Below are 17868 nucleotides of genomic sequence, written 5' to 3'. Positions count from 1 at the left end.
TCACAATCAAAACAAGCAATCCAAAAAGCTACACATGGGTCTGAACGTGCTGCATTTTCATATGCATCTCTTCAGAATGTTTCTGTGTGAATCAAGCACATGATGCCTTCTTATAAGGGCAAATACTAATCACTGCTAACACAGCCCACACTGGAACAGGAGAGGCATGCCAAGGAAAGATGGAGAAGAGAATAGACAAGACATCGGAGATATGAGTTAATGAACTCCAGAGAAATCCTACCACGAACCAGAGCAGATGAGGCCTGGGAAAGGAGGAGCCTTCAGGAGAATCCTTGGAAGAAGCAGAAGTACAGGGACTTAGGGATCAGCGGCCATCATTCTGCCAACACAGTGAGATGTTGGGATTGGACAGATGGGAGGATCAGCCTTCTGGTTGAGTGGGCTCTGAGCTAGGGGAAAGGTAGGCTGAGGGTATGTCCGCCCTATGGAGACTATCAGCATTGCTATGTCGGCATAGCCCCATAGTGTGTAGACAGCCTACACCAATGGAAGGGGTTGTTCTGTCGGTGCAGGAACACCACCTCCCTGTGTTGATGGAAGCACGGAATAGCTACATCCGTCAGGGATTTGTGGTTTTCACACCCATGACCGGTGTAGTTTATGTTGATATCACTTCCAAGTAGAGACCAATCCTCAGTCTCAGGGAGAACGTAGGCAGTGGATAGCCTGCCCAGGGAAGCAGGGGAAGCCCTGTCACTTGGGCTATTTAGAACTAGACAGTACAAAGCACTGGAGAATGTGCCACAGAAACTGGCCTGCCCCAGCATTGTGGGCTGGGTGCTCTGACAGGTCTCTCCCAGCTCTCTCATCTACAAGTCTAGAGAGGAGGGTGAGGGCAGATTTATTCTCTCAGGGATGTTTTGCCAAATCAATTGTAAAAGGTCAGAAGAGAAGAGCCCTAAAGTGCTTGCATATTAACGCTAACCAGCAGGGAACTAATGCAGAGCCAGCTAGAGAGGGTACAGCAGGAAGGAGACTGGAGCTCGGCTGCCGTCACACAAGGGACGAGCTGTGTGACTGGCTTGTGCAGAAGAAAAAGAGAACTGTTTCCCGATGACACGTTGTGGAGGGGAGGCAGAGGGAGTTTCTCGCAATAAGGAGAGGACACAAGGCTTTTTCAAGCCAGACTTTCACCATCGTCACCAAGGGATCTGTGCAATGGCCATGGCTGTCCTGTAGCTAGTGCTGTCTTGCCAGTCAAGGGACTGGTCCTGAGAAGGGATTAGCCTGTGAAATTCACAGCCACATCTCAGCATCAGGTCCAAACCATGCCATGTGGAGAGGGAGGAGCTGCGGCGTGTGCTGGGGGACAGGAGGCAAGAGCAGAGAGAGCTTAGAATACAGTGTAAAACGTGACCGAATGAGAGTCCAGGTGGATACGTGAACACAGCCCACATTTCCACACCGCTGGGGGAACCGCTCAGAGCAGACATATCAATGAGAGCGAGCTTGCTGAGAAAGAGGTGTGTAATAAAAGGATGCAGTGAGAGTAAATGCAGCCAAGGGGATGTGCCCATGTGTGATCTCTGGAGCAGTGTCAACGGTTTGGAGTGTCCTGCTGCCGGATGGCCTGGATCAGCTGGAGAGAAGGGCAGTAAAGATGGTGAAGGGGTTAAGATGTAAATTCTGAAAGGACCCACTGAGGGGATTGGGCATGTTCAGCTGAGAAGAAAGGTGCCAAGAAGGGGAGATAGGAACAGAGAGAGGGAGTGATCAGGAGCCGGCCCTGGGGAGAGTCTCTTCCACGGTCTATCTGTTCTGGGAAAACTGCTGAGAGAGAGAGGGACAGCCAGGTTCTTTGGCCTCGAGGCACTATCCTGAGCAGTAGCAGGGCCACAAGCACCTCTGATCTGCATGTTCACCTCTGTGTGTGAGAACCCAGCATAGCCAGTGGCTTATAGGAAAGAAGGGTGCAGAGATGCCCACACGTTATGAGGGGCTGGACTAGGTGCCCCAGTGCCCTTCCAGCCCTGATTCTGTGATTAAGGACGGGTTTGTGCTAAGCTTACAGCCACTCTTGCTGCTGGGTGATTTTCTGCACACGATATGTTATCGTTTCCCAGCCAAACATGAATCTTAAAGAGCAAGTCTCAACTCAACTCAACTCAGCTGAGTTACTTGCCCAAAGGAAGGAGGGACCCAGCCCCCTTTCGCTCTCAGTGTGGGGCATTACCGAAGCCCCATAAGTCTGAGTCATGTGGAAGTAAATCTCACACTCTCTCTTTCCCTCAGAAAGGAGCAGTTCTTCAAAGCAGATTAAGTGGGAGACTCAGCAGCCAGGGCTAAATGGTCAGGGGAGGGTCTCCCAGAGGGATATTCTTCCAGGGGGAGTAACTCCCTCCTTATGAAAAGAGCTTTCCCCTCCATCCCAGAGCTGCAGGGGCAAGCCAGCCATCCAGTAACCACCCACTGAACTCTCATGACAGGTTTCAGAGTAACAGCCGTGTTAGTCTGTATTCGCAAAAAGAAAAGGAGGACTTGTGGCACCTTAGAGACTAACCAATTTATTTGAGCATAAGCTTTCGTGAGCTGTAGCTCACGAAAGCTTATGCTCAAATAAATTGGTTAGTCTCTAAGGTGCCACAAGTCCTCCTTTTCTTTTTGTGAACTCTCATGGTTTTCTTTTAGCAGCTGGCTTGTGTTTGGCCCTTTTCTTCTTGCACAAACTTCACACGAGTCCTGAACGGATGTAAACTGATTTTTTTCCTCTGCCTAGGACCAAGGAGAAGCAGGTTCTCAAGAACTGGACAATATGAAGAGTGAGCGAATGAGAACTATCCAGCTCAATGTCTGCAACAGCCAAGAGATTGACCGAGCGGTGGAGCATATGAGTGCCAGTTTGAAGGACCCCCAGAAAGGTGGGAGATTGTTCATTGGGTTTTGTGTCACAGACTTACACGGAAGGAACTCTCTTGGCTTCAGCCTCAAGTGATTTTCAGGGCAGGCTCTAAAAGCTGTGTGTGAAAGGGATAAAGCTTCAGGCAGCAGCAGTGCTAAGCAGGCTGTCCCATCCAGACCCCCCAGATCACTGTGAGACTCTCTGTCACTAAGGTTAAAAGTAGCCTCACCTATCCGAATGTGTGACTTGCCAGGAGCATGCTGAGTGCCCCACATGGCTCAGGCCCCATGGGAATTGTGCTGCCCACCTCCAGCTCTGCTCTGATATCTCAGCACGAGCTGCTGCAGCATGCAGCCAGAGCCTTTATAAGCCTCTTTCATGCTGCAGCAGGGCCCTGCCGTGACTGCCAGGCACAGCAGGGCATCTTCTGGAGCATCCCAGTGGGGCAGGAGCCACCTGAAGCAATGTAGACAGCAGGGTATGGTTTGAACGGGAATTACATTTTGAAATATGTGTTAAGAATCAACTGGGTGCCAGCTGCTATCTCAGTTACTCATCCCCCTCTCCCGCACTCTCCCAGTTAAACAGTGACTCCCACTGGCTCTCTACACTCTCCTAGTACAGAGCTTTGGCCCTGGGCTACGCCAGCACAGTCCAACACATGGGGCCCACTGAGGAAAGTCCTGCAGGAGGGGAGAGCAAAGCATCTGAAACCTCCCACTTTCCCTTCAGGAGCTGAGAACAGTTGGCCAGCACAGCCCCAAAAGTGAGTGATCCAGAATGGCCAGGGGATGCGTGTATCTCACAGTCTCCCCTGGAGGTCTGCCATGGAGCCCCAGCATAAGGGAGAACATCCCCCATTTGGTGAAACCCCCAGTGGGAGGATGCTGTTGCAAATTGCCTGTGAGGGTAAACTTAGGGCTATATCCACAACATGATTTAAGAACGACCATACTGGGCCAGATCAATAGTCCGTCCAGCCCAGTATCCTCTCTTCCAACAGCAGCTGGTGCCAGGTGCTTCAGAGAAAATGAACAGAACAGGGCAATTATCAAGTGATCCATCCCCTGTTGCCCATTCCCAGCTTCTGGCAGTCAGAGGTTTAGTGACACCCAGAGCGTGGGGGTGTCCCTGACCATCTTGGCTAACAGCCATTGATGGACCTATCCTCCATGAACATAGCTAATTCTTTTTTAACCTAATTATACTTTTGTCCTTCACAACATTTCCTGACAATGAGTTCCACAGGTTGACTGTGCATTGTGTGAAGAAGTACTTCCTTATGTTTGTTTTAAACCTGATGCCTATATATTTAATTGGGTAACTACTGATTCTTATGTGAAGGGATAAATAACACTTCCTTATTCACTTTCTCCACACTAGTCATGACTTTATAGACCTCTATCCTATCCCACCTTAGTTGTCTCTTTTCCAAGCTGAGAAGTCCCAGTCTTATTAATCTCTCCTCACACGGAAGCTGTTCCAAACCCCTAATCGTTTTTGTTGCCCTTTATTGAACCTTTTCCAATTCCAATATATCTTTTTTGAGATGGGGCAACCACATCTGCAGGCAGTATTCAAGATGTGGGCGTACCATGGATTTATATAGAGGCAATATGATATTTTCTGTCTTATCTATTCCCTTTCCTAATGATTCCCAACATTCTCTTTGCTTTTTTTGGCTGTTTTCAGAGACTATCCACAATGATGCCAAGCTTTCTTTCTTGAGCGGCAAAAGCTAATTTAGACCCCATCATTTTGTATGTGTACTGGGGATTATGAGGGAGACAAGGTGGGGGCGGTAATATCTTTTATGGAACCAACTTCTGTTGTGGGAGAGAGACAAGCCTTTGAGCTTACACAGAGCTCTCCCTCAGATCTGGGAGATGAACTCAGCTGTCACAGCTATACACAAGGTGGAACAGATTGTTTAGCATAAGGAGTTAACACATATTTCAAGGGACCGTTTCAGGGGAAGTAGCCTGTTAACACCTCTCCAGTCATGGGGAGAAGGGAAGTGGGAGGGCGGCAGCTGTGTGTGTACGGGGGTGTGTTAGTGGATTATAGATTAGATTCATGTCTTATTCCAACGGTCTCTTTATTCAAATCTTGATTTTTAGGGCCTAGAAAAGTTATGGGGCTGCCTGGGCTCCCTTGTCTGTGTGTCTTGGGAAGCTTGCAGAAGGTCCCCGTGGTGGGCTTGTGGGGGATACGGTTGTAGGATTTCTTTGGGAGTTGTCTGGGGAAGGATTTGATGATACCCTTACATTTCTGGGTGAATTCTGGTATGGGGTCTTCTCTGAGTTCTGTAGAGCAGGTGCTATGTGAAGAGTTGTTGTTTGGCCTCATTAGCATAGTCATCATGATTGAGGACTACGATGGCAGCCCCTTTGCCTGCTGGTTTGGTCACTCTCTGGTGGTTGGATTTCAGGGGCTTTATAGCTACCCTCCCAGCAGTGGAGAGATTGTGTGGATATGGTGTTTGTTAGGGTTTCACAGTCAATGTTTTCCCTGAAGCAGTCAATGTAACGATCAAGAGTGTAGGGTGTCCAGTCAGATGACTCTCTTTTCTTATGCCTGTCCGTAGGGGCATGGTTTGTGTGGGTGATCTCATGATTGCTGTGACAGAATTCTTTCAGGCAGAGTTACCGGAATTCTAGTCCTCTGAATGTTAGTATGATATCAGGGTCTGTAGTGGGTCAGAAATTCAGCCCCTGGAAGAGGACAGATAATTCAGCGCCGGCGTGGGGTAGCGCTGATAAATTGATGATGTTGGGGTGTCAAGTGGTGTCCATGTAGTGGATTGTATCCTTGAACAGGCCACCCAAAGATCCCAAGAGAACCTGCTTCAGTACAGAAATAAAACCCCCTCTGACCTCACACCCCTAGTTGTCCCCTACCTGCCCTCACTGGAACCCCTCATGTGGGGTACCATCAAACAACTACAACCCATACTCAACAGGGACCCCATCCTGAAACCCCCTCTTCAGGCTTTCAAAAAATCCCCCCAAAATTCCAACGGCGGCAGGGCACCGGTTCACGCCAGCGGTGCCAGGCTCGAGCTGGGTGCTGGCCCTGAGTTTTGATGAGCCAAACTTTTCTTCATCCTGAATGGAAAACCTGCTTGTGTTATCAGCGGGACTGGTGCCATGCACGCTTTGGGCACCAGGTGGTGCCGTGCCAGAGCTCAGCCTCTTAGTAAACTAGGGGAGAGGTTGGCATGGAACCAGCTGTGTAATCTGCCCCTATTATAAACCCCACTGTGAGGCTGGAGAAGTTTCCTCATGTTCTGTCTGGATTCAGTTCATCTGCTAGGCCTCCTGGAAGCTGAGGGGACTTCATCTGCAGGGTTGTAATAACATCTCTTTGTGCTGCTGTGTCTGTGTTCTCCCAGTGCCTCACAAACCTCCCCACATCCTAGGGAGCGAGCGTCATTAGTCCCGTTTTACAAGTGGGTTAAATGACCTGCCTCAGGTCACATAGCGAATCTGGGAAGCAGAACCCACATCTCCCACCTGCAGGCTGCCCATTGGAATCTAGTCCAGATTGGCTGTGTGTATAGGTGAAAGCTGCTACCACCTCACGTTTGTTTGGTGGGTCTCCATCCAGATTCAAACAGAGAGGTGACCACATCGCAAAGTAATCCTGTCAGCATTGGTACCCTCCTTGGCAGTGCCAGTGGAGATGTAGAGAGAGAACTCGCTTCCGAAGTTGGTCGTCCTGGAAGATCACGGCTGAAGCACCCAGGACAGTGTGGGGAAGCTTGTACCAGTGAAGGCTGCTCCATTCCCAGAATAAACAGCAGCCAGTGGGGCTCCACTCACCTGCTTAAAGTTAAGCACCAGTTTAAGTGCTTTGCTAGACTGGGGCCAGAGTGCTCCGCCCCTAGAAGGAGCGATCCCTCAGTCTCTGGAGCTGTCCATCCCGAGACTGCCAGCAGTTTTGTTTTGCACTGTTCATTTGCTATATCAGACCATTGTGCCTTTGTGGTGTTCACTTTACAGGGAGGGAGAGAGGGTGGGTGGAGGGGGAACACGGCCATGCCCTAGTGGGCGAGGGAGGAATTTCTGAGTACTAGTCTCAGGTCTGACACATACGGCAAGTCATCCGCTGAGGCTGTGTCTCATTTGCCCAATGCAGACGTTGAGGCTTGCCTTCTGCACAAGGGCACTGTGAACATTAACTAGTTAGTGGAGCCAGTCCTAAAGGCCTTGTGCACCCAGAACTCCCACTGAGGCCGTTAAAATCCACAACAGTTCTGGATGCGCAAGGCATGCAGGACTGGGACAAATGTTGGTGAAAAGAGTTGAAGATCGGTGCTAATTATGTTTTGTTTATTAATTAATACATTGCAGCTTGTAAAGTAACAGGCATAATTAGCCCCATTCAGAGGCAGCAGAGGCCTGGGGAGGAGGATCATTAATGGATTCCCTTCCCATATTCATGTGCTGAGCTGGGCCAGTAGTGGATGCCATACTGCTCTCTTGTAAACCCAGAAGGGCAATCGTGAGGCCACGTCTGGACGACTGGAGATTAGAGACAATGTTTTTTAGAAGACCACATCAGCTAAGCAAATAATTCATAGAAACGGAGACCCCTCTGGGAAGTTTCCTGCAAAGCTGGTTCGGACTGTTAACGCTTTCTCAGATTGTACTGGCTCCAGCGGGAAGGCCAGAATTGACTTGTCTTCAGACTGAGTGAGAAAGACGTGTACTCACCGGAAACACCTCACTGTGAGGAGAGGACAGCACTTGAGCTTCTGCTCTGTGAAAGCCACAGCTGCCCACGGGCATCTGATGGAATGTTAGGAACACTTAGATAACGGGCAATTTCCTTCCCCTAAAGAATGTCCTTAATTCAGCCCTGGTAGCAGAGAACTGCCACGGGGAAGAGTAAGGCTCTAACTGAGGTAATACAGAGGAAGCCAGAGACTAATTGTTCCGTAATTTGTATAAAATAAACACATTACTGTGATTAAGTACATGTCTAAACGTCCAACAGCCCAAAATTCTCAGCTGCAGATTAGGAGTTTGCCCTCTGTGGCTTAATTCCCAGAACATGGGCTCTGTCAAACACCCCCAATCAGCAGGTAGCATTTGGCTTTTACTAGACAACAAACCGAAGCCATCTCATGGGACTTGGCAATAGTCTTTTATGGCAGGTAGATTCCTGTATCAAGTTGGTTCAAATTATGTCACATTCCTTCTCTAGCCATTCAGTAATCACTGACGCCTGATGAGAACAGCAGTGGTCAGTTTCCTCTTCTTTCTCCTAGAAGAAAGAACAAAAGGAAGAGGCAGGAGAGATGTGCACATATCAAACACTCCCCTCCCCCGGCATTGCAAACCTTCTGGCTTTTATGTTAGCACTACAGTTTTTAGCTCAAATTAGCGGATTGACAGTTACTTTGAGGCAGTTAATCCATTTGTAAAAGCTAGTCTGGACACTTCCTACATGTTTGTTCCAGACTACAAAAGTTTGTCATTTACCTTAGGGCTTGGGGGAGTGTTCATACTAGCCTTTACAAATTGGTTAACAACCTTGCGGTGCAAAGCTCTATTGCAGATAAGCCCTTTATGGAGAGGATGTCTGGCTTTTGCTTTTGGATGTAGTTTCTTTTTAGTCCAATTCACAAAGAATGTTTCTCGGGTTATGAAATAAAGTGGCACAGATCTGCACTGTGCCCTGTAATGTGGTTACCTGGGTTTTATTTCACCATGAAGATAACATGGAGGTCTGAGGAAGGGACAATCTGAATCTGCATCCAGATCTCAAACTTTGATCTTTCTCCTTTCAGTCATTTTCAGGATCTCTGCACCTCCTGAGTGGAAGCACCAAAGTACTGTTAGGCTCTTACAGTATTGCAGGCCACGGGAAATATGGGCAGCTATGTGTTGTATGAGAACTAATGCTCTTGTGATGATCTCATGACATTTCAGCCCAGTCTAGCTATGATAAATTTGGATTTACAGAGACAGTTTGTTTGGCATTTTCTTTTTCCAGTGTCTCTTTCCTTGTATGCCTGCACTGCGGCACGTAACTAACTCTGGACAACACTCCATTGTCTCTGCTCGATCTCACCAGTTCTTGTTTGCATTTGGAGACAGGATTTTTTTTTTCCTATGTTTTAATCTGATAAAGGAGAAGGAAGGAGATTCTGTATTTATTTCATTTAGAATTTCATTAACATGATTTGTAATGCTCTCCCTGAGTTAGGTGTTGCTGAACAGATTGTGACGATGGTCTGCTCAGTTAGGTGAGCACAGATTTGGGTTCTTTCCACTCTGGAATTCATCTTTATGGGTTAAGATGGGAAGGCAGTGAGGCCTAGTGGATAGTCTGGAACTCAGGAGACCTGGGTTATATTCTTGGCTCTGCCACTGGCCTGCTGGGTGATCTTGGGAAAATCACATCACATCTCTGTGCCTCACTTTCCCCATCTATGAAATGGGGGAAATGATGCTGACCTCCTCTGTACAGTGCTCTGAGAGCCACAGATGAAAAGTGCTATCAGACCTTGGTATTATTGTAATTAAAAGCTGCACAATATGATTCGATAATCCATTAGAAAGCCCTTTCCCAGGATTCTGTCATTAATCGCAAAGTGGTGATTTTTCGTGCTGGATTTAATCTGCAGGGCTTTGGGGGCTGGTGAACAATGCTGGGATCTCCACGTTCGGAGAAGTAGAGTTCACCAGCTTGGAGACCTACAAGGAGGTAGCTGAAGTGAATCTGTGGGGGACAATCCGAACCACTAAGGCTTTCCTCCCTCTAATCCGGAGGGCCAAAGGTGAGTGATTTCCTGCATGTTAGCATCCCCCAAGCATGTTTGTAACCCTGCTCTCCTGCTTCTCGGGTGTGTTATTGGACGAAGGGCTGATTCCCATTGTCCTGCTCCTGGTGTGAGGGATGTGTGAAATGCTACCAGCTGAAAAGGGCAGTGTTCACACCTGGACACAGTGGGTGCGAAAGAACACCACTCAGTGAAGGGCAACAGAGAAGCCGCCCAAACAGTCTGTGAGTGACTTTCCCCCGAAGGGCAGGGTTCTATATTATTGTCCATCACATCATATCTGAGTGCAGGGTTTAGTCCATCACCAGATGGGTTTCATAACTCCTTTTAACTGCTTTGGAGTTGCTGGACATGGTAGATATGTGGCCAAAAGCACCTCCCAAGTTGCCCTTCTGTAAATAAACTGGCTCTGCTCTTGCTGGCCTGGAGAAGCTACAGTGGCATCAGGGAAATTGTTTCCTGCTGCATCTCAGGTGGCCCTGGGTTTGTTATTGTAGGGTGGCTAGTCACACTGAGTGCGGAGCGACCGAAATGGGGACTGTTACTATTGGCTGGCTCGTCATAGTGAGTGCGGAGCGGCCGACACAGGGACTGTTAGTGTCGGGCGGCTCGTCCTGGTGAGTGCGGAGCGGCCGACACAGGGACTGTTAGTGTCGGGCGGCTCGTCCTGGTGAGTGCGGAGCGGCCGACACAGGGACTGTTAGTGTCGGGCGGCTCGTCCTGGTGAGTGCGGAGCGGCCGACACAGGGACTGTTAGTGTCGGGCGGCTCGTCCTGGTGAGTGCGGAGCGGCCGACACAGGGACTGTTAGTGTCGGGCGGCTCGTCCTGGTGAGTGCGGAGCGGCCGACACAGGGACTGTTAGTGTCGGGCGGCTCGTCCTGGTGAGTGCGGAGCGGCCGACACAGGGACTGTTAGTGTCGGGCGGCTCGTCCTGGTGAGTGCGGAGCGGCCGACACAGGGACTGTTAGTGTCGGGCGGCTCGTCCTGGTGAGTGCGGAGCGGCCGACACAGGGACTGTTAGTGTCGGCTGGCTCGTCCTGGTGAGTGCGGAGCGGCCGACACAGGGACTGTTAGTGTCGGGCGGCTCGTCCTGGTGAGTGCGGAGCGGCCGACACAGGGACTGTTAGTGTCGGGCGGCTCGTCCTGGTGAGTGCGGAGCGGCCGACACGGGGACTGTTAGTGTCGGCTGGCTCGTCCTGGTGAGTGCGGAGCGGCCGACACGGGGACTGTTAGTGTCAGGTGGCTCGTCATAGTGAGTGCGGAGCGGCCGACACGGGGACTGTTAGTGTCGGCTGGCTCGTCCTGGTGAGTGCGGAGCGGCCGACACGGGGACTGTTAGTGTCAGGTGGCTCGTCCTGGTGAGTGCGGAGCGGCCGACACGGGGACTGTTAGTGTCGGCTGGCTCGTCATAGTGAGTGCGGAGCGGCCGACACGGGGACTGTTAGTGTCGGGCGGCTCGTCCTGGTGAGTGCGGAGCGGCCGACACGGGGACTGTTAGTGTCGGGCGGCTCGTCCTGGTGAGTGCGGAGCGGCCGACACGGGGACTGTTAGTGTCGGGCGGCTCGTCCTGGTGAGTGCGGAGCGGCCGACACGGGGACTGTTAGTGTCGGGCGGCTCGTCCTGGTGAGTGCGGAGCGGCCGACACGGGGACTGTTAGTGTCGGGCGGCTCGTCCTGGTGAGTGCGGAGCGGCCGACACGGGGACTGTTAGTGTCGGGCGGCTCGTCCTGGTGAGTGCGGAGCGGCCGACACAGGGACTGTTAGTGTCGGGCGGCTCGTCCTGGTGAGTGCGGAGCGGCCGACACAGGGACTGTTAGTGTCGGCTGGCTCGTCCTGGTGAGTGCGGAGCGGCTGACACGGGGACTGTTAGTGTCAGGTGGCTCGTCATAGTGAGTGCGGAGCGGCTGACACGGGGACTGTTAGTGTCGGCTGGCTCGTCCTGGTGAGTGCGGAGCGGCCGACACGGGGACTGTTAGTGTCAGGTGGCTCGTCATAGTGAGTGCGGAGCGGCTGACACGGGGACTGTTAGTGTCGGCTGGCTCGTCCTGGTGAGTGCGGAGCGGCCGACACGGGGACTGTTAGTGTCAGGTGGCTCGTCCTGGTGAGTGCGGAGCGGCCGACACGGGGACTGTTAGTGTCGGCTGGCTCGTCCTGGTGAGTGCGGAGCAGCCGACACGGGGACTGTTAGTGTCGGGTGGCTCGTTATAGTGAGTGCGGAGCTGCCAGCAATGGGGTTTCTTAACTAAAGATCACAAACCTGGGGTTCACATGGATTTTGCAGAGAGACGTAAGGGGAAGGAAGTCCCATATTGAGCCAGCTAAGCTATTAAATTTCAACTCTTAACCTCAAAGCACACTACAGGTATGACAGCTGTGTCTGGGGTGTTACACTAACAGCAGTGAGAGACAGAAAGTGCAGGAAATTACAACATCCAATTAAATGGCACTAGTCGAGGTTTCCAAATGGCCTCTAGGCACAACCGCAGGCCGGGGGCATCCGAGCCATGCCATCGCAGGAAAAGAGTCCTCCAGGGCTGAACCCCGCTGGCATGGGCCCAGCCTTTTAGCCCAGCAGAGGTGTGCTCATAGCACTTGGTGCTGCCAAACCAGCAAGGACCCTTAGGCTGCTCCACTCACTGCATGTCCATGTCCTCAGGAAGTCTCCTCCTGGCAGCCTGCGTCACCCTGGACCTTTTATCCTCACTATTGTACAAACTCAGGGGCTTTGAGGACAGCCATTCATGTGGTCTGAGAGTTACATAAAGGCCTGCTGCTGAGCACCCTTAATTCCCACCGCACAGGATTGGCCCAGCTCCTCGTCCCAACCTCTGCTTAGTGCCTCACTGTCACCCTGCATGTAGTGCTGATTCTGATGTGACGAAGGTCAGAATCTAAGGGCATGTCCTGCAGCTGTCTCCTCCTTGCAGTCTTTGCATTTGTCAGACATGCCGGGTGAGGCTGACTTTGGCCGCAGAGTTCTGCTCCCGGTTCTTCCTAGTAGTTCTCGTCCCTGGGCAGGCGCAGGAATGCTGGGTATGTGGGTGGCTGCACTACCCTGTGCTGCTCTGGGAGCAGCTATGCCAACAGCCTCGCTGTGTGGGAATCAGCACACGCCCACGAGTGCCTTGCAGCCGGCAGGTTTGTTTGCTTCCCCGCCGAGACAGTGACGCAGAAGGGCAGCAGAGGCAGCAGGAGGAGCTGAATTTAGAGAACGTAACTTTGTGTCAGTTCTAACTTGCTATTTAAATCTGCCTCCTGGAGAACAATGTAAACTCCATGGCGGGTGGGTGGCTGTCGAGAGCACTGCACTGCTTTCCATGGGCACGTGCCCATCCTGCACTGCAACAACCCACAGCTAGAGCCACCAACAGAATTAAATCTGTCTTCAGACTGCAATTGTAATCAGGGGTCAGCAGCCCACGAGGCCTCTCGGTGCAGCCCAGCGACAGGTTTCCTAGATGCCCAGGGGATGACTTAGCTCCTAACTGCTTCTGTTCATATTTTCATACACTATGAAATACCAAACTGTGCTCTCGATTACCCACTCAGAAACTCGGAGCCACTCCACTAAAGTTGGTGGGTTGCCTCTGGTTTCGAAGGTTGTTGCTGGGAGCCGGCTGTTTTCCTGTGTTCGTATTGCTAACTCAGCATGCCCAGGCTGGTGCTCAGAGAGACCCTAGAGTCCTGCCTAGCTCTGGCGATTAGCTCTGTCCTGCCAGTCCATGTGGCTGAAACACCGTTTCTGAAAGGGTTGTGACTGATGGCCAGCTGTTATGGAAACAGAGGAATGATCTCCAAGGTATTTCAGGCAGAGGGGCAGATTGCAAAACACCCTCCTCCCTTCCAGTGGGTTGGCGGCTGTTTTCTACTCAGGCAGATCTAGCTCTTTGCTGATGACCCTCCAGTCTCTCTATATGCTGCAGCCCATATGCAACTGTCTTGTAACGACTGGTGCACTTTGCTGTACACTCACACTGCTGCCGTGCCTTTGGCAACAATAATGAATTTGGATACAACCAAGGCACTAAGCATCCTTGAAACACATTGTGCAGCTGGACTGTGTATCTCTGTGCAGCCACATACCTGTACGACTGACAACACAGCTGCACTGCCCCACCCCTCCCAGGGAAAATCCAGACAGACCCTCTGGTTCAGCAAAACTGAACAAAAACATGAGACAGAAATTCAGCTTATCCCAGCACAGGGATAATCTCTGACCATTCTCCTCCCTTGCGGGGTGAGATTAGCTGCTGGGCAAAAGGGCAAGGGCTGGGGACTTGGAACTGAGAGGAGCCCAAGGAACTATGAGGAAACTGGTCTCAGCCCTGTATTTCTCAGGAAATTTGCACTGGGTGCCTTTGCTTTCATCAGCTGTCCTGAGTCCCTCCCTACGCTGGCATGTCAGCTTCACTGGCTGAGTAGCCTTTTGTCCCTGGTTTGCTGATTACCACAATTAGCAATTGACATGCACTGTTATCCCATTTGCACACACAGTCACAGTGATTACACACAGTACTCCACACCCAACTAGAAAAAATGCCCAAGGCCCAGGAGATTTCAGGAGCATCAGAACAGGCTCTGAAGTCAATCGAATGTGTTGAGTATGTAGTGCTCATTCCTTCTGCTGATGTCCCTGTGATTTACCTGGCACCTTCCTAGGTCGTGTGGTGAACATCAGCAGCATGATGGGTCGGATGGGCAGCCCTGCTCGATCGTCATACTGCATCACTAAGTTTGGGGTGGAAGCCTTCTCCGATTGCCTGCGGTACGAGATGCACCCCCAAGGAGTGAAGATCTGTGTGGTGGAACCTGGGAACTTCATAGGGGCCACCAACCTGTACACCCCTGAGCGAATTAAAGCCATAGCAGAGAAAATGTGGAAGGAGCTTCCAGAGACTGTGCGCAAAGACTACGGCAGGAAGTACTTGGATGAGCAAATCACCAAGATGGAGAGTTACTGCAACAGTGGCTCACCAGACACCTCGCCAGTCATCAACAGCATCACCCATGCACTGACGTCGTCCTCCCCCTACACCCGCTACCACCCCATGGATTACTACTGGTGGCTGCGCGTGCAGATCATGACGCACTTGCCTGCTGCTATTTCGGATCGGATTTACATTTACTGAGGCATCTCGTCGCTAGGCTGCCAAGGTGGGAGGTTAATTTCAAAGGGCATGTTGTACAAATTTCCCGTTAGTCACTTTTGTATTTTTTTTAGCTGATTTCAAGGTACCATAATTTAGATCTAAAAGGTTAATTTAAACATTTGAATGTAATTTAAAAGGCAGTAATTGTTGCATGGGACCTTTCGTAGGCAGGAATGTGTTTATGTATATTGTAGGGACTCAGCTCTGTACTATTTATTTCAAATATTCCTTCTTTTTTCCAAAATCAGATGCCAAGTTACGCTCCTCATTGAATTTACAATTGCTCTGAAGGGATTTTCAGTCTAGTTTCCGCTGACCGAGTTACACCAGCTTTGACCATTCCTGACTCGGAGGCAGCCTTCACACCACAGACCGCAGGCCCTCCTGTCGCAATAGCATATTGCTGCAGATTGATGGCTAAGGGCTGCAAAGATTGTTACGGGGACTGGTCATAATAGCACAAGATCCTGCTGGTTTCTTTAATTCAGGGATCCCATCTTATAGCACTCTAAGCACTGAAATTAGCAGCTGATCCTGTCCTTTAATCATTACATTTACGAAGATGGAAACTGTGTCAAGGGGAGCTGTTCAGTCTTTCTCTCCCATACACTTCCTTTCCAAGGAGTTGGATAGATCATGTGCCCAACCCTGAAGCCCTTATTCTCAGCTGTTCTTTCCTCACATGAGTATTCCATTGAGGCCAATGAGTGTGAGAAGCATTGCACAGGCGAGTAAGGCTGCAGGATCAGCCCATGTTAATATTTCTCATTTCTTCAGCAGTAGCTGAACGCTGTGACTTCAAAGTAAAAAGCTTTGAAGTATGTTTAATTGCACTAGTGTTGACGTAATGTAGTGCAGCAGCAGCACTGACCCATTTCCATATGAGAACCAGTTTTCCTGTATTTTGCCAGGATCATTCAGAACCAACCGTTACATTCACCTTGACGATGAATGTCATTTTTTCACTTGGGACCTCAGATTTACATCACCTTCTTAGCACGGATTGAACAGTGCCTTGCACAATGGGGCTCTGATCTGATTGGGTCTTCTAGGCCTACTGCAGTACAAACCGTACATAATAAGAGTAATAATTTACACGGAAGGAGTCATGGAGCTGAAACATTTGTCTAGCTAATGTAGTTTGGATATGATCTTCAGTAGAAAATCAATTTAAAAAAGGAATAAACCTTAAGGGCAGTTTAATATCCATGATGGTTATTATGTTTACATGACTGAGAAATAAGGCTACGATTTTGTCATAAAGGTCATAGTGATCACAGAAATTGTGAATTTGAATAAAGTCCATGAAATACTGGAAATGGCTGTAAAAACACATTTGACTAGGCCTCCAACCTGAGTGACGTTGCAACCTAATCCATGGTGTGACACTCAGGTTTGGCCCATTGATCCCTCTACAAAAGTGCAAAAGGGCCAAACTTGAATGGCACTGAGACCTCTTGTGCCAGGTCACAAGGCTGGGAGTAGGGAGCCAAGCCTTGCCGCATAGGACAGGAGCCACTGCCGTGAGGTGAGTGTGGGGTGGGCTCAATCTCCCACCCCTCCTCTTCTGTGACTTATACATTTTCCCCCACACCTCTGCCATGAAATTTACTAAAAGAATTGCCAACATCGCAGCCTTACTTAGAAACATTATTTTGTACTGTAAAAAAAAAACAGAAAAATACATCCATAAAAATCAACACCAGCAACAAAAAAGCCTTTCTCAGAGGAGTGCTGAGTGTTACATTTTTCAAGCGTGGGAGGTGAGCAAAAATGTAACTGCGAGTTAATTTTCTTAGAGAAAATGGAGAGAGAGGATTTGTTGCACTGTTGTAAGTACTGTAGCAAGTAGAAAGAGGAAATGATCAAAATATCCTTTGGCTTGATTAACATTAAAACTAATGGTGATAAAGTCCACAGGCTCCAGCTTTTTGTTTTTTGATATTTAAGGTGAGAGGCTTACATCTGGACTTGGCCCAACATTAACACCTGAGTTCTGCAGGTTTGGTACCAGAGGACATGTGCACGCACACACTTTACACAGCTGTTGAATTGTAATAGGTTTCTGTGGTCTTCTAAATTCCAAGTTGGGCTCTTTAAGACTCTGACTATAAGTAATTAAATCAGTCTAGTCTATCTCATGACAAATACCGGACTCACACATAGTGACTACTTAGACCCGGACATCTAGGTCTTATTCTGTGTAAAATGCCCATTGACTTCAATGAGAGCTGTACACATTAAAAAGCTATAGGGTTGAGCCCTGTTGAGCCTAACCAGGGACACCAAAAATGTTGCATTAATTTGATGGAATAAGTGGTCCCAGAGTGTCAAAGATGTTAACAGGACCCTGAAACTGTCCAACATTAAACAGGTTTCAGTAAGGTTCCGGGTTTGGCATCCAGCGACCTCAGCCTGATTGGTACCATGGCAAACACGCCTTTCAACAATTTTTAACCTTTTATTAAAGCTATAGAAAAAGAAGGAAAAGCAGTTAAAACATTTGAAATGTAAAGTATTAAATAAGGCCTTTATTTTAACCATATTTACTTTCCCTGTAGCTGCAGGGAGTTTTATAAGAAAAGACACCTTGCCCGACGCTCTTTCAGATAGCATGACAGTCGATGTGCTCATCGAAAGAAGTTAGTTGAGATGGGGTGGAGCTGTTGTTGCTGAAGTCCGATCCCATTTCCTAAAAGACAAAACAATGCACAGGCACAAAGGAGAGAGAAAGGACAACAAAGATAGGAAATGCAGCTTCTGTCTCTGGTCTCGACTCTCGTTTGCATCCTCACTGCTGGAGAAACAGCCACAGCACATAGTATAAGAGTCACTCTGAGACCTGGTAAACTTGTATCGGGAGCCGATTGTTTATGGCATTTCTTTTAACTCCCTCTCTGGTCAGAGGCTTATAGCAACATTACAAAATATACAGTCTTGTCTGGCAAAGCCAGACTCCTATTAAACAGAAGGCAAAAGGAGAGAGAGAGAGAGAGAGAGAGAGAAAAGAACTTGGGGGTGGGGGGGATTTGAAGGAAATGACACATGCCAGGTGCTGGCTGGGG

The 17868-nt window shown here is 49.6% G+C and overlaps 1 protein-coding gene across 1 annotated transcript in view; it reads left to right on the top strand.

Moving 5' to 3' along the window:
* The window catches only part of BDH1 (3-hydroxybutyrate dehydrogenase 1), a 47152-nt gene extending 30436 nt beyond the window's left edge, over positions 1–16716 (top strand). The window contains exons 5-7 of the mRNA XM_073358977.1: positions 2738–2879; positions 9498–9650; positions 14313–16716. Of these exons, the coding sequence (XP_073215078.1) occupies positions 2738–2879; positions 9498–9650; positions 14313–14782 (765 nt within the window). The 3' untranslated portion in view covers positions 14783–16716. The remainder of the gene's footprint in view (positions 1–2737; positions 2880–9497; positions 9651–14312) is intronic.
* Positions 16717–17868: the final 1152 nt, after the last annotated feature.

The sequence above is a fragment of the Lepidochelys kempii genome, chromosome 9 (assembly GCF_965140265.1).
Source record: "Lepidochelys kempii isolate rLepKem1 chromosome 9, rLepKem1.hap2, whole genome shotgun sequence".
Classification (NCBI taxonomy): domain Eukaryota; kingdom Metazoa; phylum Chordata; order Testudines; family Cheloniidae; genus Lepidochelys; species Lepidochelys kempii.
This window is presented reverse-complemented; position numbering and strand designations above follow the sequence as displayed.